Genomic DNA, 25,538 nt, shown 5'->3' on the forward strand with positions numbered 1-25,538 from the left:
AAATATGTTAATTCTGTAACATTCTAATTCCGAAAACCCATCCAACGAATTTTTCTGAAATTCGAAAATTTTAAAAACATTCGGAAAATCGAAAATTCAGAAGTCCAAAAATTCAAAAGAATGAAAATCTGAAAATTAGAAAACCCAAAAATCTGAAATAACTAACTAATAATAACTATTAAATAATAGATATTAGAATTTCCTTTCAAATTTGGCTGTTAGTGAACGTAATGAATACAAATTTATCCGAAGTTACGAATTATCCAAAATAACGAATGCCGCATCTAAATGAATGGAATGTAACAAATTAACAATAATAAATACTTTAAAATGTATTATTTTTTTACGTTCCATTAGTTTAGATGCGGCATTAGTTATTTGAGATAATTGGTAATTTTGGATAAATTCGTAGTCGTTACGTTCACTATTCACTGACAGCCAAATTTGAAAGGAAATTCCAATACCTATCATTTAATAGTTAGTTATTATTAGTTAGTTATTATGTTGGATTTTCATTATTTCGGATTTTCTTATCTTTGGATTTTCTGATTTTCGAATTTTTGGATTTTCGGATTTCTGAATTTCCGGATTTCCAAATTTATGAATTTCTATCATAACGAATGACCTGAACAAAAAAAAAGAAAACAATCAGACAAAAACAAATTCACTCCGAAAAGAACAAGAATAAACGTCACCAAGCGGACGTTTATTCCTGTTCTTTTCGGAGTGAAGTGTCTACTTGGCTATGTACAGACACATTTTCCTGACAGACCCTCCAGTGTCCACTGCTGGAGTCATCCTATGACCACGTTTGTCCTGAGTGTCCCCTGCTGCCATTTATGAGCCATCCAGGAAGGTGTAAAGAGGGCCATCAGCTGTGATCTTGTCGGCACATCCACGGTGATCTACTAAGCCTGTACTGACCCCCCTGAGTAAGGGCGGTCGCAGGCTTTCTGGTAAGCCTCCATTTTTATTCACCTGGTGACGGGCAGCACTATCGAGTGGAGTATCGCATTTGGATTTCACATTTTCCACACAATCATTTTGACATTTTTTTTAATTCGTCACTTCATTTGAACTTTTTCATTATTCTTTAGTTTTGGCACTAACATATGCATTGATTGATAGTAATATATTGGTGGATTTTCATTATTGCTTTAATAATACTTCATTATACACATTGATTATATCAGTATTACTTACCCTGTTTCCCCTAAAATAAGACCTAGCGTGATTGTCGGTGATGGCTTCAATATAAGCCCTACCCCCCAAATAAGCCCTAGTTAAATTACTTGTAGGTCTTATTTTCAGGGTAGGGCTTATTTTCGGGGAAACAGGGAAGGGCTTATTTGGAGGATAGGGCTTATATTGCAGCCATCACTGACAATCACGCTAGGTCTTATTTTAGGGGAAACAGGGTAGATCATCAGTTTACTTGTTTGTGTGTCCAGCGCTGCACTGTTCAATATATATACATTTATCTTGCCCTTATATAGGGGTTATAGTGCTAAGCAGCAAGACTCCTATCACAGGTTTTTTTGTTCCTTAAAATTTCACATTTTCGGGTCATTTATTTATGCACCTAGCGCAAAATTTATTTTTGTTTAAGGATGAAAAGATAAAGAAGCTGCATTTACACTAAGTGATTAAATCAGTTGCTGAAAATTCTTTAAACCACCTCCCGCAATGTACTGTGGACGGGCGGCCGGTGTAGGCAAAACAATGTACCTGTATGTCGCTGCCTACTTCTGTGTTTAGGGTGTACACATGCACGCCCCCCCCCAAGCCAGCACCCATTGTGATTGTACACAGCGGTAGCCTGTCCGCAAGTTCTGCCCAATGATTCCCGGCCAGGACCTGCTGATCGGCTGTGTGCAATCACAGCGCAGAGCTCTGTGTTGACATTCAACACAGAGCTCTGTACAGAGAGAATGATCTCGCTGTTGGGATGAGAAACTGAGAGATCCAGTAGTAAAAGCAGCACACTTCACACACATTGCACATAGTTAGCCACACATTTAACCCCTTGATCACCCTAGATGTTAACCCCTTCCCAGCCAGCGTCAGTACAGTGACATTGTATAATATTATAACTGATCACTGTATTATATTTACTCTCAACTATGTAGTGCAAGGGCCTGCCTGATTCCATACAAATTGAAAGTGTTTAGGTTTGACCTATTATATGGTTTTGGTAAATCTAAAGGAAAATTGTACAATAGCATTGTATAATGTATGGCCAGCCTTAGTGTCAGATTGCCTGCTGCACTATCGCAGTCCTATCATAAGTTGCTGATCACCACCATTAGTAGTATCAAAAAAAAAAAAAAAATCCAGTATACTCTATAGTTTGTAAGCGCTCTTAGGCCCCTTTCACACTGGGGCGGGGGCGGCGGTAAAGCGACGCTATTGTTAGCGGCGCTTTACCTTCGGTATGCGGCAGCTAGTGGGGCGGTTTTACCTCCCGCTAGCAGCCGAGAAAGGACCGCAAAGCGCCACCGCAGAGGGGCCTAACTGTCATGCAATCAATATACACTTATTGGGATTTTTTTTTTTTCAATGAGATGTAGCAGAATACATTTTGGCCAAAATTAATGAAGAAATTCTATTTTTTTTTTAATTGGATCTATTTTGTAGCAGAAAGTAAAAAATATATATTTTTTTAATTGTTGGTCCTTTGCACAAAATAAAAACCCAGTGGTAATCAAATACCACCAAAAGAAATATCTGTGTGAAAAAAAAAAAAATGAGATAAACTTTGTTTTGGTACAGTGTTGCATGACCGTGCAATTACCAGTTAAAATAGCAAAAGCGCAAAAAATGGCCTGGTCATAAAAGGGGGGACCTTTTCCGAAGCTGAGGTGGTTAAAAAAACCTGCAGAGTTTGATATCACTTTACAGCAGTTCAATTCTTGGAAGAGGTTGATTGATGCACCAAAAAAAAAAAAAAAAATTGCAAGCCCAATTTTTGGGTAATGAGCATGTATGTTAGCAATTTGCGCTGGAATGCCATTCAGAATTAATGACATCACGTTGCACTAATGCAGGTGAAAGAGTGGGAACTGGGCCTTTTAAAATGGTAAGATCCGGCTTGAAGATTCCCTCTCCATCCTGTCCGCTTATGTTGTTTTTGCATTTTTCACATTGAAAAAAGATGGCGTACCACAAGTTGATTTAAAAACAATATTTATTATTTATCAGTAGTCTATGGGGACTTCTCGAGGTTGCTGAAAACCAGGCAATCTCAGCACTGTGCAGATGTATTTTTTGCAGTGCTAATTTTATTAAAACAGGTCACTTTTTTGAGACCAATTATTAGCAAAATTGAACCAGTATAATGTATCAAATTTTCAGCCATCCCCAATTCCATCCAGCCCCTGTGCTTTAAGTAAAAAAAATAAAACGTTACATTATTCAGTGTACATACATACAAGTATTTAAACTATATTTGGAATGGAATAAACAGAAGGGATAATTTCCAACTTTTTAAAAATGAAAACCAGTGCAGCATTCTTTTCTCCCTAAAATATTAGCTTTAAAACATGTTAAACATATGTGTTAAGACAACGTATAATTTTAAAACAACGCGTTTTACCTTTAATGTTGTGGCTGTGCTCCAAATACGTTCCAGCAACTCTAGAACCAGAAAAATATTTTTTTAAGAAGTCCACCCTGCAAAAGAACCAATCTGGTGGGTAGAACTCGTATATTCGCTCTTCTGAAGAGTTACGAAGGCCAAAGACATAGACTGATGTGGTTCCTCTTCCCAACTCCATGTCACTACAGGACACACTAAAGCAGGGGTCTCAAACTGGTGGCCCTCCAGCTGTTGCGAAACTACAAGTCCCATGAGGCATTGTAAGGCTGACAGTTACAAACATTATTCCCGCAGGCAGAGGCATGATGGGACTTGTAGTTTTGTAACAGCTGGAGGGCCGCCAGTTTGAGACCCCTGCACTAAAGGGACCCAGCAGGTGGTACCACATGAGGACATTCGACACACCTAGAAGTGTGTAGGACAATCAAGGTGTAGTCCTTCAAGAGAACATTGGATTCCCTGCCCACAGCACTTGTAAGTATTATAACTCTTCCTTTGCAGGGTGGATTTTAAAAAAAAAAAAAAAGAGAAGGTTTTCTGGTGACAAAGTCATTTTAAAAAGAGGAACTGAAGTCTGGAAGCTCTGCCCAAAAAGACAGGCGGAGGACTAAGAACTAATCATCAGTAGTGCCTGTGGTCTTTTCCAAATCGTGATTTACCGTGCCTTGTCCTGCACTGCGTCTCTATGTGAAGGTGGCCATCTTGGCAGAAGCAAGGCTTTGTTTTCCTTAACCACTTCAGCCCCGGAAGATTTGGCTGCTTAATGACCAGGCCATTTTTTGCAATTCGGCACTGCTTCGCTTTAACTGACAATTGCGCGGTCAAGCGACACTGTACCCAAACAAAATTGACACCTTTTTTTCCCGACAAATAGAGCTTTCTTTTGGTGGTATTTGATCACCTCTGCGGTTTTTATTTTGTTGCACTTTAAACAGAAAAAAAAAAAGAGCCACAATTTTGAAAAAAAAAAAAAAAAAACACAATCTTTTGTACTTTTTGCTATAATAAATATCCCCAATTGTTTTTTTAAAAAAGCTAATTTTTTCCTCAGTTTAGACTGATATGTATTCTTCTACATATTTTTGGTAATAAAAATCGCAATAAGGTTTGCGCAAAAGTTATAGCATCTACAAAATAGGGGATAGATTTATGTCATTTTTATGTTTTTTTTTTTTTTTAACTAGTAATGGCGGCGATCTGTGATTTTTATCGGGACTGTGACTTTATGGTGGACACATTGAACACCTTTGACACATTTTTGAAACCATTGACAATTATACAGCGATCAATGCTATAAAAATGCACTGATTACTGTGTAAATGTCACTGGCAGGGAAGGGGTTAACACTAGGGGGCGATCAAGGGGTTAACTGTGTTCCCTGTGTGTTCTAACTGTAGAGGGAGGGGGCTGACTATAGATGACAGATCATGGTTCCTAGCTATTAGGAACTCACGATCTGCCTCCCCTCTCCTCACAGGACAGGGACTTGTGTGTTTACACACACACACACACACACACGTCCCTGTTCTGCCTCTCGTGCCCGCGATCGCGCGCCACCGACGGCCACGAGCATCGGCACCCCCGCAATGCGCCAGCGCGCGCATGCCTGCTATCCCACTTAAAGGAGCCGACGTACAGCTACGACGGTTCGCGGAATCGTGTCGACCTGCCGCAGTATAATGACAGCTGCTGGTTGGCAAGTGATTAAGTCAAAGCCTCCAGCAAATAGAACAGTGGGCAGCACAGTAATGACATCACCAGATCTCACTCCAACTTCACCTGGAACTAACAATCAGAGGAAGCAGTGTCCTCAATCTCACTCTATAGATCTACAGCTATGAGTCTGTAGGAGCACAGTGTTGCATGACCGTGCAATTACCAGTTAGTTGAACTCCAGGTATGATCTATGTTGCATACTCACATTGGTCCAGCTTGGATCAAAGTAAGTATGCATAGTTCATACTGGCACTACTACAGTGATAGCCGTGATCTTCTAGGTGCACACTGACCAAAGAGGGTCACCAGCTCAGCACTGCCATCACTCAAAGGACATCTTATATTTCTTCAAAGAATACAAGGCATGCTCTGTTTGGAAGAATTGGCAAGGAGGGGTAGTGACATCGGACCGTTACTTCATCCAAGCAGAGAAGGGCTTGTATTCATGACAAAATTAAAAGCGTTCTATGAATGGAGTGCAGTGCTGGGTGAGCACCCCCTGTTGTCAGTGTGCAAAAAGGAAGCTGCTCGGCACAGGACCCAGAAGACTGTAAATATCACCGTAGTAGCGCAGACTACTACAGTGATTGGTACTTCCCCAGTGGCCCCTCAGGAATAAAATATTAAAACTTGCATTGGTCCAATCTGGACCAACGCAAGTATGCAATAAAGATCACACCTTTTCAACATTTCCAGATGTGCCCTAAAACATGGCAAACCTTATTTTTTTTTTTTTAAATGTAGGTCCACTTTAATTTACCAGGTTTATAGCCATGGAGTTTTCACTGTAAAAACACACAGGAGGGCGCAAAACGCCCTGTGCATTACCAACACCAATGTTTATTAAATCCAAAAGATAAAATCATACAAGCAAAGAAAGGAACAGGCGTATTAAACACAAATTCTTCAGAGCTCTGAAGAAGGGAGCACTTTCCCCGAAACACGTTAGCCTTCCACCTTTGGCATACATGGTCAGATGACACTGCCCACAGATGGAGTTGTGTTTAATATGCCTGTTCCTTTCTATACTTGTGAGTATGATTTTATCTTTTGGATTTAATAAATGTTGATGTTGGTAAAGCTCTAGACCAGGGGCCTCCAAATGTTTTAAACAAAGGGCCAGTCTACTGTCCTTCAGACTTTAGGAGGGCCGGATTGTGGCCAGTGAGGGTAGAAAATATCCCGAGCCCCGCATCAGTGAGAATAAATATGGCCTCAGGGTTTGTAGTCAGTATTAGGAGAAGTGCCCCATCATTCGTATTAGTAGGAGGAAAAGTATCCCATCATTGGTATCAGTGGAAGACATAGTGCCCCATTGCTGGAGCCTCATATCATTTGGAGGAATAGTGCCCCAAGGGTCGGATAAAGGCCCGCAAAGGGCATCATCTGGCCCTTGGGCCGCAATTTGGAGACCCCTGCTTTAGACGTTTGCCCTCTCCTGTGCCTTTTTCAGTTCTTTTGGAGATTTCCCAGTCTGTATCAGAGGAAGCATTATGGGTTGTGGCACCATTGGATGTATAACAGTTTGAGCGCTGGAGTGTTAGAGAACTTTCCCATAGAGCTTCAAAACAAGTCAATAATGACAACTTCTTCTAAACTAAATTACTTATGCAAAAGAAGTGCTCAGAACCTCCCTGTATAAGACCCTAAATATGGTCACTGACTTTAGTTTGATCATTTACTAGCAAATCCTGACAATCAGAAAAATGTGCCCAACAGGAACAAGCATACTTTGTTTTCACTTTGTAGAATAAAATTATTCCGATATGGTCAACATATTAGGATCACGCAAAAAGGAAAATCTGAAGATTGAAACCTTTTTTTTTGTTTTTATCATTTTGGAAAGAGCAGAGAATGGTTATGGGCCCGTGTAAACAGGCATTTGTTTGCATCAAAACCGCTACTCTACCCATGCAGGTCGATGGCCATTCAAAAGTAATTTGAAGCAGCTTAGAAAGAGAGCGCCTGCAGATCATATGCACCTGTCAATGAAAGTTGCATGTTCCCAGAAACATCTCAAACCGAAAGGCTAAGGCCCTGGTTCACACCTCAGTGATTTGAAGAGCTTTTCTGAAAGTGCTTTAAAAGTAGAACTATAGACAAAACTTTTTTTTTTCCCATTTTCAATAGTAAGGGAGGGTTATAACCCCTGTAAGGTTTATTTCTGCCATCTGTGTCCCATTGGGGAGATTTCCCTTCACTTCCTGTCCCATAGCCAAAACAGGAAGTTAAAAGAAATCCCTGCAAACTAAGGGAATCTCTTGGGGACCCCCAGGTCACCAACACTAGTGTCCCCATTGGAAGATTTTCCCTCTATTTCTTTTCTGGGGACAACCCGAAATTTGTGATTTTCTTTTACTTTCACTTTCAATGCTGTCTGTGTCTCTTTTAGGGAGATTCCCCATCTCCATTTGTCCCGTTTACCATTATCATTAAAGTAAAAGAAAATCACAATCTTTGGGGTGTCTACAGAAAAGTAATAGAGGGGAAATCTTCCAATGGGGACACTAGTTCTGGTGACCTGGGGGTCCCCAAGAGATTCCCTCAACTTGCAGGGATTTCCTCTCACTTCCCGTTTAGCTATGGGACAGGAAGTGAAGTGAAATCTCTGCAATGGGACACAGAGGGTGGAAAAAAAAATCTCACAGGTGTTATAACCCTCCCTTGCACTATCCAAAATGAAAAAAAAAAAAAGTTTTGCCTATAGTTTTACTTTAAGTGTTGTCGTGCTTAAAGCAGATTGCCACTTAAAAACTTGAAAAAGTACATGAGCTTCTCTGGGGCAATTAAACATGTCTTTGGTTTCTACAGGCTGCCATGGTAGCACCTAAAAACACATGATTTTCACTCAATTCCTTGCCTCTCATTATCCTAATAGCTAGCTTTCCATTGCTTTTGAGGAAAATTCCACAAATGAACAGAAAAAAACTCCACAAATTATCAGAGAAGCACAGCCTAGAATAAAATGCAAAAGTAGTGCACCTGAAAGTAACTGCTTTTAGCCTTTTTTTGTGTGTCCCATGGGGGGCGGGGGGGGGGGGGAGACTTCCTTTTACTGTCCTGTCCTGGAACCACAACAGGATCGAATGAGGACATCTCTCCAAAGTCAACTGTTAAGCAGCTGTCACCAGAACAGGTGTACCTAGTGGAAGATTTTCCCTCTATTCCCATTTGTGTGACAAGTTTTGGTATATACGTCACATTTTGTCTTCGTGGTGGAAGATTTCCCCTCTATTGCTGTTCACTCTAAAGGTTTTGATTATCCATCACTTTTTTGTCTTGGTGACAATCAAGGGAATCTAGAGAGGGTGTCCCTTCCCAGCAGAGACACAGCAACAGAAACCCAAGATATATCATACCATACTGTAAACTTCTGAGCCAAAAATAAACGTGCAAGGCTCTACAGTGGTACAGTGAATACATGAAACCACAGAGAAAGGCAGCACTAACGTCCAAAGAGGGAGATTTTGGTAAAGCCCCATATCAGGAGATACATAAACGTTTCGGAGTCACACCAACACTTATCAAAATGTCTGTCCTGAAACGTTGCTGTATCTTCTAGTATAGAATTCTCCTATTTGGACTTTGGCTGTTGGCTTATTCTGCAATTTGAAGCCCCACAGATCTGACACTTCCGCTCTATTTAAAATTAAAAAGGTGTGTCAATACCCCACTACCCCTACTGTTGCGATACCATTTAAAGCATCACATGATCCTTGGAACAGTCTTTCAACTTCACCAATCATCCGAGTCATCTGTTATACCAGAAGATTCATCGGATTCCACAATTGGAATCTTGTTTTGGCTGTGAGCTCTGTAGTGGACATCCAGAGTAAACTTCCTGCTGAACCTCTTCTTGCACTTCTCACACTTGAAGGGTTTTTCTCCCGTGTGGATTCTTAAGTGCCTATTGAGATGATTCTTCCGGCAGAAACTTTTCGGACACTCAGGGCACTTATGCGGCTTCAACCCAGCGTGGGTTCTCCGATGGACAGTAAGTTGGGTCTTGTTGACAAATTGTTTCCCGCACTCGGCACAGGGGAAGGGCTTCACTCCTGTGTGGAATCTCTCATGGACAGTAAGGTGGGCCTTGTTGATGAACTTTTTCCCGCACTCGGAACATTTAAAAGGCCTTTCTCCTGTATGAGTCCTCATGTGGCGGTCCAGTTCCACCTTGTCCCGGAGGCTTTTTTCGCACTCGGTACATTTGTAGAGTCTCTTTCCGGAGTGGAGGGCTTCATGTCTTCTGTAATGGCCAGCCTGTTTGAAGGTCTTCTTGCACAGTGGACATGTAAACTGTTGCTTCTCCTTCTTGCCTTCAGTCGGCTCCTTGGCTTTACTCAAGTGCTCTTCGCTGCTACAACTCTTCGAGGGCTTGAAGTCAGAGCTTCTGCCTGACTTTCTCCAAGACTTTTTTTTCAGTCTCTTTAAATTTTTTTCTGAATTCTCAGGATCAGAACTTATACTTGTGTATGACTCCATATTATTTTTATTGATCTTCCAAATTTTTTGTTCACCCGTTATATAAATGTAAAACACTTCTAAGGAACGTCTTTGTTGTCCCTGCTTGATAGGACAAGGAGATGGTGGCACTTAATTATCGAAATGTAGAACATCAACGTTGCCTTGTGGTTTACAGTCACAAGCATTTTACCTCAGGTACTTCCACCGAATATTTATTTCTTAAGATTTTATGTTCATTATCTGCAAAAACAAAATTGAGAATATCTTTAGGAATGATTGTTAGAAATTCACCTGTATTTTTTTCTTTTGGCTTTGGACATAGTGGAAAAGGGGTTAGAATGTCTCCCAGTGATGGGGATGAGAGATAGGAGATCTTTTTGAAGAATAACTCTACTTTAGCTTAAAACAAATACAGCGTACACAGCATCTCTGAGCTCTAGCAGGCAGGGGGCTGGGATCTGATGTCACATACTACAGAGAACAGAGCGGAGAGGTGAGTGTAACCTGAGACCTGAGTGGAGGGAAATGCCACCGCCTCTAAACAGATCATATGGAAACATGCACAGATGAGACTGTCAATCACCTACTGTGTGCTGGGGGTGGGGAGGGTGAGGCTGTCTCCCAAGATTCTGTGGTGTCGACATAGAATGTCTGGAGTGAATAATGCAAATGTAGAAGAAAGATAGCAGATAAAAATCATACTTGGTGCTTTGACTGAGGCTAGTACACACTTTAGAGGGTTATGCTCTATTCATTTTTTTATTTATGAAGTATACAACTACTTTAACCACCTCAATACCGGACACTTTTGCTCCCTTTCTGTCCAGGCCATTAAGTTTTCAGCGCTGTTACACTTTGAATGACAATTACTCAGTCATGCAACACTGAACGCAAATTACCTTATCATTTTTTGTGACAGATAGAGCTTCCTTTTGGTGGTATTTAATCACCATTGGGTTTTTATTTTTTGCTAAATAAAAAGGCCAACATTTTTGAAAAAGAAAACAAAATATGCATTGTATTAGTTTCTGTTGCAAATTTTGCAAATAGGTAATTTTTATAAAACTAAATTTAGGTGAAAATTCATACCGCTACAATTCTATGGTAAAAATAACCCAAATCAGTGTATATTATTAGTCTGTGTAAAAGTTATAGAGTCTACAAGCTATGCTACATATACACTGCTCAAAAAATGAAAAGGTACACTTTTTAATCAGAGTATAGCATCAAGTCAATTAAACTCCTGGGATATTGATCTGGTCAGTTAAGTAGCAGGGGGGTTGTTAACCACTTAAGCCTCGAACCATTTGGCTGGCAAAAGACCAGAGTACTTTTTGCGATTTGGCACTGCGTCGATTTAACTGACAATTGCGTGGTCGTGCGAAGTGGCTCCCAAACAAAATTGACGTCCTTTTTTTCCCCACAAATAGAACTTTCTTTTGGTGGTATCTGATCACCTCTGCGGTTTTTATTTTTTGCGCTATAAACAAAAAAATAGCGATAATTTTGAAAAAAAGCATTATTTTTTACTTTTTGCTATAATAAATATCCCCAAAAAATATATAAAAAAACATTTTTTTTCCTCAGTTTAGGCCGATGAGCATTCTTCTACATATTTTTTGGTAAAAAAAAAAAAAAAAAAGAAAGAAAAAAACACAATAAGTGTGTATTGATTGGTTTGCACAAAAGTTATAGCGTCTACAAAATAAGGTATAGTTTTATGGCGTTTTTTTTAATAATTTTTTTTTACTAGTAATGGCGGTGATCAGCGATTTTTATCATAACTGCGACATTATGGAGGACAGATCGGACACTTTTGGCGCTATTTTGGGACCATTCACATTTATACAGTGATCAGTGTGATTAAAAATGCATTGATTACAGTGTAAATGTGACTGGCAGTGAAGGGGTTAACCACTAGGTGGCGCTGTAGGGGTTAAGTGTGTCCTAGGGAGTGATTCTAACTGGGGGGGGGCTATGTGTGACACGACACTGATCACCGCTCCCGATTACAGGAAGCTGTGATCAGTGTCAGTGTCATTAGGCAGAACGGGGAAATGCTTGTTTACATCAGCATTTCCCCGTTCTTCCTCTCCGTGAGACGATTGCGGGTATCCTTGCAGACACAGAGTCCGCGGGACCCGCGATCACACTCACGGCCCGCGTGCAAACCGTCTCTTAAAGGGCAATGTACAGGTACGTTAATATGCCTGTACGTGTCCTTCTGCCGACTTATATCGGCGTGAGCCGGTCGGCAAACGGTTAATCAGTTTAAGCTGCTTTGGTGTAATGAAATTACCAACAGGTGCACTAGATGGGCAACAATGAGATGACCTCCAAAACAGGAATGGTTTTACAGGTGGAGGCCACTGACATTTTTTTCCCCTATTCATATTTCTGACTGTTTTTCACTAGTTTTGCATTTGGCTTGGGTCAGTGTCACTACTGGTAGCATGAGGCGATACCTGGACCCTATAGAGGTTGCACAGGCAGTCCAACTCCTCCAGGATGGCACATCAATACATGAGATTGCCAGAAGATTTGCTGTGTCTCTCAGCACAGTCTCAAGATGGAGGAGATTCCAGGAGACAGACAGTTACTCTAGGAGAGCTGGACAGGGCCGTAGAAGATCCTTAACCCATCAGCAGAACTGGTATCTGCTCCTTTGTGCAAGGAAGAACATGATGAGCACTGCTAGAGCCCTACAAAATGACCTCCAGCAGGCCACTGGTGTGAATGTCTCTGACTAAACATTTAGAAACAGACTTCATGAGGGTGGCCTGAGGGCCCGACGTCCTCTAGTGGGCCCTGTGCTCACTGCCCAGCACCGTGGAGCTCGATTGGCATTTGCCATTGAACACCAGAATCGTCAGGAACACCAGAATTGGCAGGTCCGCCACTGGCACCCTGTACTTTTCACAGATGAGAGCAGGTTCACCCTGAGCACGTGACAGACGTGAAAGCAGGGTGGATAAAAATCAATGATTTAAAAAAAAAATAAAATAAAAAAAAAAATCTGATTTTTTTAGTTTAAATTGGATATATTTTAATATAATGCTTTTGGAGTAAAAATAATTAATAAAGATAGTTTTTCATTTAAGATACATTAATAATTTGGTTTATTCAGCATGAATTGGAGCTTAGTTATATATGTAACATGAGGCTGTATATTCTGCAATATTTACATTTTTGGTAAACTCATTCTGTGAACCCAATCTCTGCAAGCTGAGATAACATGCACTGCATTGATGCATTCCCACAATTTCATAGTAGCTATGAGATAAAACAAAGTTCAGGAATATTCCTTTATCCCATTGATTTGCAAATCTACGCACACTACAAACTGTATGATTGAATCGGTTCTGATATCGCTGTTTTACTAACCTGACAGCTTATTATTCTAAATAGGAAACCTTCATTTTGTTTGCAATTATTAAAGATTCTTACTACCAGCAAGAATAAATCCTTACATTTAAAGCGCACCTGTCATTTCAGATCCATCATGGCAGCGCCTGTTAGCGGGCATCCACTCACCTGCTGCCGCCACGTTCCTCACCTTGTTGTGTCCCTGCCGTATACCCAACAGTCCTGTTATAGTGAATGGGACTGTCAGTGAGTCAACAGTGGGTCAGGGGAGGAGTCGCTGCAGGACAGAGATGACAGTTGCATTGACTGCCATTAGGTATTGGGATGAAATCCTTGAATCCATTATCAGACCCTATGCTGGTGCAGTGGGTCCTGGATTCTTCCTGGTGCATGACAATACCCGGTCTTAAGTGGCGAAAGTATGCAGCCAGTTCATGGAGGATGAAGGAATTGATACCATTGAATGGCCCCCACGCTCGCCTGACTTAAATCCAATAGAACACCTCTGGGACATGTTTCGGTCCATCCGACGCCGCTAGGTTGCACATCAGTCTGTTCAGGAGCTCAGTGATGCCCTGGTCCAGATCTGGGAGGAAATACCCCAGGACACCATCCGTCGTCTCATTAGGAGCATGCCCCGATCTTGTCAGGCATGCATACAAGCACATGGGGGCCATACAAACTACCAAGCACCATTTTTAGTTGCTGCAATGAATTTTCAGCAAAATGAATTAGCCTACTGCCTCATTTTTTTACTTTGATTTTTGGGGTGTCTTTGAATTCAGCCCTCTGTAGATTGATCATTTTCATTTCCATCAAACAAGGTGGCATCCTTCCATTCCGAACACATTACCCAGTTCATATATCCAGCATGATATTTTCCCCATTGAGATCTGATGTGTTTTCAAAGTGTTTCTTTCATTTTTTTGAGCAGTGTATTTGAAAATTGAACAATTCTGATGTACTGACTGCCCATCTCATTTCTTGAGTCCCTAGAAATATAGGACAGTACAAATACCCCCCAAATGACCCCTTTTTGTAAAGCAGACAGTCCAAGGTATTTAGTAAGAGGCATGGTAAGTTTTTTTGAAGTTGTATTTTTTTTTTCTACAATTTTTTAGAACATGAAGAAATTAGGTTAAAAAAAAAATTCCCACAAAGTTGTCATTTTAACAAGTTATGTCTCACACACAGCATAGACATAATTATAATTACACATTGCACATTCTGCTACGCCTTTCGAGTTTGGAGATACCACATGTGTGTGACATTTTCAAAGGCTAGCCACATAGAGGGGCCCAAAAATCCAAGAAGCACCTTTGGGCTTTCAGGCAGCATAAATTACATGTAAATTATACATCTAATTTCCTGACTACCTATCACATTTTTGGAGGCCCCGGAGCACCAGGACAGTAGAAACATCAACAAAAAGACTCCACTTTCGAAAGCAAACACTTCAAGGTATTTTCTAAGAGATATAATGAGTCTTTTAAAAATGTAATTTTTGCCACAAGGCAATAACAGATGTGAGACTTTCTCACAGACTAGTCACACAGAGGGGCCCTAAATCCAAAGAGCAACTTCAGGCTTTCTAAGGGCCTCAATTTATCCACCTAATTTCCTGACTACCCATCACATCTTTGGAGGCCCTGGTGCACCATAACAGTGGAATCACCCATAAAATGGGCACGTGGAGTCTTTCGAAGATTCCATTTTTTATTGCCACAAGTTTTTTTTTTTACACAAAAAGAGATACATCTCTTACAGCATGGACATACTTAAAATTACAACCCAAAACACATTCTGCTACTCCACTGCACGTGTGAGACCTTTTCTCTGTCTGAACTGAGTATATTATCGGACATTATATCTTGTGTATCACACAAATAAACTAATTGTATTAAAACCAACGTACTGTAATGGTTGCCTCTATATAGTTGTCAGAGAATGTAGCTTATTGTAACATCACCTATAGCAGTCCCAGTTCCTAAAAGCCAAGTCTAGCCTACTGGTACGTAGGAATGCCATGTTCACTGGACAGAAGTAAAGGAGGCCAAAAAAAGGAAGAAGAAAAGAGTTCCTTTGGTTCCAGGAGTGTAGTTGTCCACAGGGGATGGCTGACACTGGTGTCTTGCAGGAACGTATTCAGTGGGATGCGTAGATGGGTCAGTTCAGGTGCAGGAAAAGACATGGTAAGCATATGGGCAAATGATTGGTTCAGGCAACATACAGAAATGTGGTCAATATACAAGCAAATCAGGAACGCTGATTCTAGCTACACTGGGGCTGGTGTGGTGGTGAACAGAGAACTGTGACTGGCTGCAATATTAGGGCTTGTTCACATGTGCGGTTTTGGGATGGTAAAACCTTGTGGTTAACCCATGGTTTTACCACCCCTCAACCGCTACCCCCTTTAGCTGCAGAGGCTGGGGGTGTACACCTACCATGGCTGCAATGCTTAGCTTCGCAGCTGTGGCAGCAATTATACCACCTGTATGCCCGCCGATCGTGACTCATTCAAATGAATGGGGATGCTTATATGGGGTCCAAGGGGTTAAATCAGTTGGTTAGGAGGCGATACATTGCCTCCTCACTCCGGTCGTTGTCTTGCAAGACGAGCAGGATTCAAGCCTCTGGGGTGTGTAGTACCACATGTGGCCAGAGGTACGGGGGCGCCAATGACACTTGGAGACACTCGGGAATGGAGTGTTACACTAACAATGACACTTGAATGAATTATCTGAGTTTCCATTGATTCCTATGGGAAACTCGCTTTGATATACGAGTGCTTTGGATTACAAGCATTCTTCTGGAACAAATTATACTCGTAATCCAAGGTACTACTGTATTAACCACTTCTCGTCCGCAATGTGGCTCCATTATCCTGACTGGATGTCATATAATGTCCAGCAGGATAAGCCTCGGAAGCGCGCAGAGCGGCGATCGGTGGTGCTGTGTGTCACTCTGGCGCACTGCATCTCCAATCGTGGTAAAGAGCCTATGACATAGGCTCTTTACCATGTGATCTGCTGTGACTAATCACAGCTGATTACAGCGGTAACCAGGAAGTACCGGTAATCAGCTTTCCTCAGTTCGCGCTGACAGGGAGAGCTGATCAGCGGCTCTCCTGTCAGAGTGGGCATCTGCGCTGATAATTAGCCCCATCAGAGGTGCCCACCACAGCTGTCAATCAGTGCCCATCAAAATGCCAGTCAGTGCTTAAAGTACCAATCAGTGCCCATCAGTAACGCCTGTCAGTGCCCTTCACAGATGCCAATCAGTGCCCATCAGTGATGACTGTCAGTATCGCCTTATGAGTGCTGCCCATCAGTGCCATCTATTAGTGCCCATCAGTGCTGCCTATCAGTGCCCAGGCAGTACTGTATATCAGTGCCCATAAATTCTACATATTAGTGCCACCTCCTCAGTTACCTGTCAGTGCAGCTTCATCAGTGCCTGTCAGTAAGGGAGAAAAAACTTTTTTTATAATAGAAACAAAGAAAAACATGTTATTTTTTCAAAAATTTCAGTCTTTTTAAATTTGTTTAGCAAAAAAAAAAACAAACAGTGGTGATCGAATACCACCAAAAGAAAGCTCTATTTGTTGGAAGAAAATGATAGAAATGTCATTACGAGTACAGTGTTGCATGACCGCGCAATTGTCAAAGTGTGACAGCACTGAAAGCTGAAAATTGTCCTGGGCAGGAAGGAGGGAAAGTGCCCTGTACTGAAGTGGGTAATTATATGTACTAGAGGTCGACCGATATGGGTTTTTCTCTGGCCGATGCCGATATTTAGAAATCTCGGTGGCCGATGGCTGATATGTGATGCCGATTTTTTTGGGCCAATATATTAGGGCGATTTTTTTTTTTCCCTTCATCTCATAAAATCTAACAGTTAGACCCCTTTTACAATGGGGCGTTTTTCAGGCACTTTTGGGCTAAAAATAGCGCCTGTAAAGTGCCTGTAAAACGGCTCCCCTGCAGTCTCAGTGTGATATCCCGAGTGCTTTCACACTGAGGCGATGTGCTCGCAGGATGTTAAAAAAAGTCCTGGAAGCAGCATCTTTGGAGCAGTGTATACCACCACTCCTGCCCATTGAAATGAATGCGCACCGCTGCCGAAGCGCCTGCAAAGTGTTTCGGCAGCAGTGCTTCAGGGGCGCATTTAAACCCTTCCTCGGCTGCTAGCTGGGTTATAAGTGCCGCTAAGATGGACGGTAAAGCGCCGCTAAAACTAGCAGTGTTTTACCGTCAACGCATGCCCGCTCCAGTGTGTAAGCAACCTTAAGTGATACAGAAAATTTTTTACATGTAAACATTTATTAAACAAAACAAACCTCCAATCAGTTCATTGTATGCAGAATTTAGATAAAAAAAAAACTATATCTTAAATATTAAATACACAAAAACAGGTAATCAAAACTTTTGGACGAAAAAAAATGGGCTTTTTTTTTAATTTATTAGTGTATTTTTTTTTTTAAATTGCGTTTGAAAGACAGCTGCGCAAATACCGTGTGACATAAAATATTGCAACAACTGCTATTTTATTCCCTAGGGTCTCTGCTAAAAATTACATACCGTATATACTCGAGTATAAGTCGAGTTTTTCAGCACATTTTTTTGTGCTGAAAGTGCCCCCCTCGATACTCGAGTCAAGCACTTTTCTGCAGCAAAAAATTTCATTTTCCGAACCGACTTTGGGGCCCCTTATCTCAGGGCCACTTGGTGCTAGGAACCCCAAATTTGGTATGCAAACCCAGTGGAACTGGTACCATAACATATCCAAAGCTGGGGTTCCTAGCACCAAGTGGCCCTGAGATACGGGGCCCCAAAGCTGGTTCGGAAAATGTCATTCTCTGCTGCAGAAAAGTGCTTGACATTTTCTGAACTGATATTTGGGGCCCTGTATCTCGGGGCCACTTAGTGCTAGAAACCCAAGCTTTGGAAATTTTATGGTGCTAGTTCCACTGGGTTTGCACACCAAATTTGGGGTTCTTAGCACTAAGTGGCCCAGAGATACGGGGCCCCAAATTCGGTCAACTGTGTTCATCTGCAGCAATGTCATTTCGGGACCCTTTGGGTTCAGAGACCCCAAATTTTGGCTGCAGCTAGGGGGCATTTAGGAACCCTTAACTACCGAGTTTGAAGTTCGGCGGACCTATGGCTGCAAATGGGCACAGTGAGGCTGCAAATGGGCACAGTGAGGCTGCAAATGGGCATTGTTGACCCTCTTTTCCACTTACAGTAGCTGTGCATTTCTCACCCTCGTCTTATACCCGGGTCAATAAGTTTTTCCCATTTTTTTGTGGTAAAATTAGGGCCTCGACTTATACTCGGAACGACTTATACTCGAGTATATACGATATATATATATATATATATATATATATATATATATATATATATATATATATATATATATATATATATATATATGTATGTATGTATGTATGTATGTATGTATGTATGTATATATATATATATGTATGTATGTATGTATGTATATATATATATATATATATATATATATATATATATATATATATATATATATATATATATATATATATAATGTTTGGGGGTTCTAAGTGATTTTCTAGCAGAAAATACAGGATTTTTACTTGTAAGCAACCAATGTCAGAAATGGTTGAACTTCTACACACAGAGTTCAGCTCATTCATAAGTGTAAACATTGTATCTCTTCAGGTTCTTTTTATCAGATTTGGCAGGCTGCCCAGAGAGGAGAGAAGTCGCTTCACAGAAGATTACAGGCAACTTGCATTGACTTCTATTACAGAAGTCATTTGCAAGTCGCGCTGAAGTTATAATCGGCCTTTTTTATCAGCACAATCAGCCGATGCCGATTAAGTAAAAACACCAAATATCGGCTGATGTATCGGTCGACCTCTAATACGTACTGTCACCATAGTGACACTGCACTACTCTAGGAAGGTGATTTGGACTTTTTTTTTTTTTTTTTTTTTTAACACTGTGATTGCTTGTTGTAGTGATGATCACTGTAACACCAATTGTTTTAATTGTCATGAATGACTTTCATTCATGACAGCTTGCTTACTACTGTGGGATTTTTGCAATCAGTTTTACACCTAATAGTAAGCCATGGTTCAATGCTATACAACAGTATCACTGTGGGCATGCATTTTAAAAAAACTTGCTTAGCTGTTAATCCATCAAAACGACATGTATGTCTGTTCTATGCTAATGGTGCAAATTTGAATGTCTGATTGCAGATCAAAATGCGTCAATAGAGAAAATGCTGAATTATGGTCACTAGATGGCGCTGACCATCATAAGAAATGATCATGCTTCTCAGCTCCATCTAGTGGTCATAATGCAGTATTTTCCCCCATTCACATATTCGATCAACAGAGACTACAGCCTCAGAACATTCGCTTTTGCCCCATTGCTACAGAATGTCTATGGACACTGTGTGTGAATTCAAACAACTATGCACATTTTTTAAATTTAAATAAATACAGACTCTATAACTTTATCATACCCTAGTGCTGGCAACACTTATATATATATATATATATATATATATAGCAGTCCCTGTCCATTTTACAGCTTGTATAAAACTTTATATTGGGATGATGGGATGATTGGATTATTGGCTGCAACACTCAGAACTCTCACCAGATGTCGGTGTACTTTATACACATATATATGATAATAACTCTGTTGTTTCTGAAATTATTCTTTTCTGCAGTGCTTGATACAATGTTGCAAGAAGCAGTTGCTAATGTTTAACTGTTCACTTGCTGATATATATTCAGCTGTACAACAGGATCATAGTAAATTATACAGAGCTAATGTAAAAATTACATTTGACCTGTTTTTGATGGAAATATGGGTAGAATTATTATTTTTCATGGGGATTATTTTGGTGCAGGGTTCCCCTTAAAATCCATATCAGACCTGAAGAGCCTGATATGGATTTTGGGGAGACCCCCACGTAATTTTTTTTTTTTTGGTTGGAGGTTCCCCTTATTATTCATACTAGACCCAAAGGATCTGGTAATGGACTGGGGGGGGGAACCCATGCCCTTTTTTTCAATGAGTTTTATCTATATTGCCGAGACCTGACAATTCATTACAGCCCCGATCAGTTTTAAATGACAATTTTTCCTTTAGAAATGTCATTTTGCTGCTGTACTGTTCTAAACACAGTAAAAATGTGCCACTTTACAGGCATACTATAGACACCCCCCATGTAAATATTTAAAGGAATATTTCATTTTTATTGTTTCACTTTAAGCGTTTAAAAAAAAAAAAAAATCACTGCTCCTGAAAAACCGGCCGTTTTTAAAAAATTGTTTTGCATTGATCCATGTCCCCTGGGGCAGGACTCAGGTCCCAGAGCACTTTTTATGACAATAACTTGCATATAAGCCTTTAAAATGAGCACTTTTGATTTTTCATGTTCGTGTCCCATAGACTTTAACGGTGTTCTGCCGAATTTTGTGCCTATTCCGTATGTTCTGGTGCAAACCGAGGGGTGTTCGGCTCGTTCTTAATTGTTTGGTGTTCACATGATATTCCACCCATAATTCCCATGGAAAAAATAATAATTCTACCCATATTTCCATCAAAAACAAGTCAAATGTAATTTTTACATTAGCTCTGTATAATTTACTATGATCCTGTTGTACAGCTGCATATATATCAGCAAGTGAAGAGTTAAACATTAGCAACTGCTTCTTGCAACATTGTATCAAGCACTGCAGGAAAGAATAACAGAATTTCAGAAACAATAGTCAGTGCCATATATATGTGTATGAAGTACACTGACATCTAGTGACAGTTCTCAGTATTGCACCCAATAATCCAATCATTCCCAATATGCAGTTTAGTACTTCCCATAAACCTCGATTTTTGGGGGATTACATTTACCATAATAATAATAATAATAGAAATCTGCATGTTCTTTTTATTACATGATGTCATTCATTGATCTGTACCTGAGTCTCCAGGGATGGCAGTGCCTGCTCTTACCTCTTATGTGCAGGTTCTGGGGAAAGGGCAGAGACACCACGAGAAAAAAAACTCAGGATCAGATCATCATACAACACTCCTACCGCGATTCAACAGTTGGAAATAAGTCTGTAATCTGATTGGTGTGGAGAAAATACAGGAGACGCTGTTAGTACAGTCGTTAGATAGTCGCGCAGTGATTGGCTCAGTGGCCTTGAAACCCGCCCGTGATTGGCGGAGATCGCTGGTGGGATGCTCGCTGCATTTCCGGGCTTCGTTTCCCTGCATAGCGATTGGTCCAGCCCGCCACTAGACCGCCCATCATGTTTCCGGGTATCTGGCTCGCTCGGTGATTGGTGGAGGCCTGCGCTGGAACGCACAATGTGTTTCCGGTTTTCTGCTGACAGCGCTGAGCGGCTCGTGTTAACTTTCCATTAACACGAGCCGGGAAACGAAGGAGAGGCAAGGTCAGCCCGGGCTGGAGGGGAGCAGAGCAGGCATGGCTGTGACTGGGAGGAATAGACAAGAAGAGACATTATTCAGGAGAAGCAGAGACACTCACGAGAACCTGTCAGCACTGAGATGGGTTTAAAGTGCCATTTTTCCTGGTGAATCAAAACAGCCAATCAGATTTTAGTTGCTACTACTCCTCTGACTGCCTGTTCTTAACCACTTTCATACCAGGCCAATTCTGGCCCTCCTCTCCTACATGTAAAAATTAAATCTTTTTTTTTTTTTTTGCTAGAAAATTACTCGGAACCCCCAAACATTCTATATGTTTTTTTAGCAGAGACCCTATGGAATAAAATGGCGATCGTTGCAATTTTTTCATGTTGGCACGGTATTTGCACAGGAGTTTTTCAGACACTTTTTTTTTTTAAATAACAGTTTCAACGAATTAAAAAAAAACAGTAAAGTTAGCTCAATTTTTTTTGTATAATGTGAAAGATGATGTTATGCAGAGTAAATAGATACCTAACGTGTCATGCTTCAAAATTGCCCACACTCGTGGAATGGCGCCAAACTTTATTACTTAAAAATCTCCACAGGCGGCACTTTACATTTTTTTTTACAGGTTACATGTTTAGAGTAACAGAGGAGATCTAGGGCTAGAATCGTTGCTCTCGCTCCAACGCACGCGGCTATTATTATTATTATACAGGATTTATATAGCGCTAACAGTTTACGCAGTGCTTTACAATATAAAAGGGAGACAATACAGTTATAATACAATAAGATACAGGAGGATTAAGAGGGCCCTGCTCAGAAGAGCTTACAATCTAATACTATATCTAAGATGTGTGATTTGAACGCCGTTTACGTATGTGGGCGGGACTTATGTATGCGCTTACGCCTGTGCGTTAGCACATGGGGACAGGGGCACTTTAAATAAGTCCCCACATATAAGACCCCACATCTCTCCTCCAGGCTGGAAAGACCGAGATCCAAAAAAAAAAAATGTAAACTATTCCTTTCCAGCTGAATTCTCGGCTTTGTTTACTTCCGTCACATCCGGGCCTCTGAAGATCATAGAGATGACTGGGGACCATCTGCTCACCGGAAATCTCTATGATCAATGTCCGGCGGTGGCGGATTCCTTCTCTGGCTCGCCGATCGTATGGGCAAGGCGGGAGAAGCACCAGCAGGTGGGGGGGCATCAAGAAGATCAAGCTGCTGAACTGCCGCTATGATCGTTCTTACGGTGCACAGAATCGCCAGCTGTAAAAGATGATATCTGTATGATGCCTGTAGTGTCATCATTCAGATATCCCCACTCAAAGCCAAAGACATCATATGACGTGATTGGGCTGGAAGTGGTTAAAGAAGAACTGCATTCTGCTCACATAATTTGTAATAAAAACATCTTTGCCATTCTGAAGCTTCCCTCCAACCACTTTGCATATTATTTTATATATACTGTGATTCTGTACTTGCCAAATATGCTGCAGAAATCTCCCTTCACTGAGTCTGGCTGCAAACATTTAAACTAGGGGCAGCTGAAGCTGCTGCCTGTTCACTTCCTGGATTTACACAGACACACACCTCCAGCTCTGATTGGCCCTCTTATGACTCATCCCCTCATCCCCCTTCCTGGCAAACTCTCACAAGAGTGAGAGAGAGAGAGCTGTGTATGATGTCATAAGCCTAAGCTTTTTACCAGACAAGAAACAGGAAGTGGGCTGTATAAGGTATTTACTGGCAGAAAAAAAAAGTTTTACTATCCAAAAGTTAAAACAACAAGGGCAGAAGATTTAATAGATGGATAGATGAAAAAAATGACTGAAGGTCCGCTTTTACCTTTTGTCACCCTGGCCAATTTTGACATTTTCACACAGGTGTTACAATCAGCATTTTGTTGCTAGAAAATTATTTAGAACCCCAAAACATGAAATCATTTCTGAGAGCAGAGGCCCTGGAGAATAAAATGGTGGTTGCTGGGATTTTTTATGTCACACCATATTTGCACAGCCATTGATCAAATACAAATTGTGAGGAAGAAATAAGCTAAAATGGATTTTAGTGCACCCAAACACAAAATTTCGCAAGAAAAATCCCCCAATATAATGGGATTAAAGCGGCCCAAAGAAAAAAGTAAAGCCACCTATAAACAGAAATATATATAAAAATATATTTTTATATATATTTCTGTTTATAGGTGACTTTACTTTTTTCTTGGGCCGCTATAATCCCATTATATTGGGGTTTTTTTCTTGCGTATTTCTATTAGGGATGATGGCAAATGTCCTTATAACCATACCCCTTCACCTCTGTGTAACAAACACAAAATAATACCCAATTGATTTGGCATAATATAAAACTTGAGTTTGTATCAAGTAAATGGATCTCAAACATGACAATTTTTAAAACTGCGCACAAAACTGTGAAATGGTAACAAACTACAGTCCCCAAAATTGTCCATAGGCGGCCCTTTAAAAACGTACAGATTCTAAGTTTAGAGTTAAAGGAGAAGTACAGCCAAGGCTCATTTTGCTGTACTTCTTCTGTGGATCACAGGAGTGCTGTTCATTCGGCACTCCTGTGACCCGTTTTCAGCAGACTGGATTCACCAGGGGTGAACAGGGCTCTAACAGCCAGGAAATGACCGCTGTGAAACCTTGTCGTTTCTGGGATTGTTTTCCACAGAGGAGATGGGGAACGAATGTTCTTATAGCTCCTGTGTGGGCAGCCGATTAGACCGTTTACAGCAGGGACATGCAATTAGCGGACCTCCAGCTGTTGCAGAACCCAAGTCCCATGAGGCATAGCAAGACTGACAGCGAGAAGCATGACACCCAGAGGCAGATGCATGATGGGACTTGTAGTTTTGCAACAGCTGGAGGTCCGCTAATTGCATATCCTTGGTTTACAGTGTTCTCAGGCTCCCCGGTGGAATGAGAGAACCCAGGAATGGAGGGGGGAGGAGGGCTCTGTAAAAGTGATCGAGTGGCTACAAAGCAGCCCGGATCACTTTTACAAGAAAGCCGATCACCAACACTAAAAAAACAGTACAAGGATCACAGCTGCAGCCATGGTTCCGGTATAACTGCTTGCTGCCCAGTACGTTTATATACATTCAATGGGCAGCAAGCAGTTTATAAGTGCTAAAAATGACATGGATTCTGCCAGAAATCTAGCAAGCTCATAACGTTGTGTGGTCACTGCCTCTGGTGCGCTGAAATCTCAAGCAGTGTCACTAGCCCTGCATAGTTCACCCCCATGGACTACAAAACACCTCCCCATATACAGTGCATTAAAGTATTCATACCCCTTGACATTTTCCACAGTTTGTCATGTTACAACCTAAACACATAGCGGTATTTTATTGAGATTTTATGTGATAGACAAAGTGGTACATAATTGTGAAGTGGAAGGAAAATGATAAATAGTTTTCAATTTTTTTTTACAAATAAATATCTGAAAAATGTGATGTGCATTTGTATTTAGCCCCTTTTACTCTGATACCCCTAACTCAAATCTAGTGGAACCAATTCCCCTCAGAAGTTACCTAATAAACATAGTCCTCCTGTGTCTAATTTAATTTCAGTATAAATACAGCTGTTCTGTGAAGCCCTCAGAGGTTTGTTAGAGAACCTTAGTGAACAAACAGCATCATGAAGGCCAAGGAACACACCAGACAGGTCAGGGATAATGTTGTGGAGAAGTTTAAAGAAGGGTTAGGTTATAAAAAAAAATATATCCCAAGCTTTGAACATCTCATAGAGCACTGTTCAATCCATCATCCGAAAATGGAAAGAGTATGGCACAACTGCAAACCTAAGAAAAAAAAAAAAAGACCTCTCCTGAGCTCAGGTGTCCATGAACTGGATATGTGGTGCAGCCACCTATAGAAGTAATGCCTAGCGTCTTGCAGCCCTCATTTGAACAATGGGTATTCA

The 25,538-nt window shown here is 40.9% G+C and overlaps 1 protein-coding gene across 2 annotated transcripts; it reads right to left on the reverse strand.

Annotated features, from left to right (window-relative positions):
* Window positions 1-3,169: 3,169 nt before the first annotated feature.
* Window positions 3,170-21,342, reverse strand: LOC141107839 (uncharacterized). Of its 2 annotated transcripts, XM_073598863.1 has the most exons (3): window positions 21,163-21,342; window positions 16,577-16,600; window positions 3,170-10,018 (listed from the first exon to the last, which is right to left on the reverse strand). In XM_073598863.1, the coding sequence occupies exon 3, from the start codon at window positions 9,794-9,796 to the stop codon at window positions 9,050-9,052; it is 747 nt and encodes a 248-aa protein (XP_073454964.1). In that variant the 5' UTR covers window positions 9,797-10,018; window positions 16,577-16,600; window positions 21,163-21,342; the 3' UTR covers window positions 3,170-9,049. The 2 variants fall into 2 exon arrangements, with proteins under 2 accessions (XP_073454964.1, XP_073454963.1); XM_073598862.1 differs by lacking the exon at window positions 16,577-16,600.
* Window positions 21,343-25,538: the final 4,196 nt, after the last annotated feature.

Source organism: Aquarana catesbeiana, linkage group LG09 (genome assembly GCF_042186555.1).
Source record: "Aquarana catesbeiana isolate 2022-GZ linkage group LG09, ASM4218655v1, whole genome shotgun sequence".
NCBI lineage: Eukaryota > Metazoa > Chordata > Amphibia > Anura > Ranidae > Aquarana > Aquarana catesbeiana.

Bases quoted from the DNA above. Each gene is read 5' to 3' on its own strand.
- LOC141107839 (XM_073598862.1), bottom strand. From the start codon at position 9,796: ATGGAGTCATACACAAGTATAAGTTCTGATCCTGAGAATTCAGAAAAA.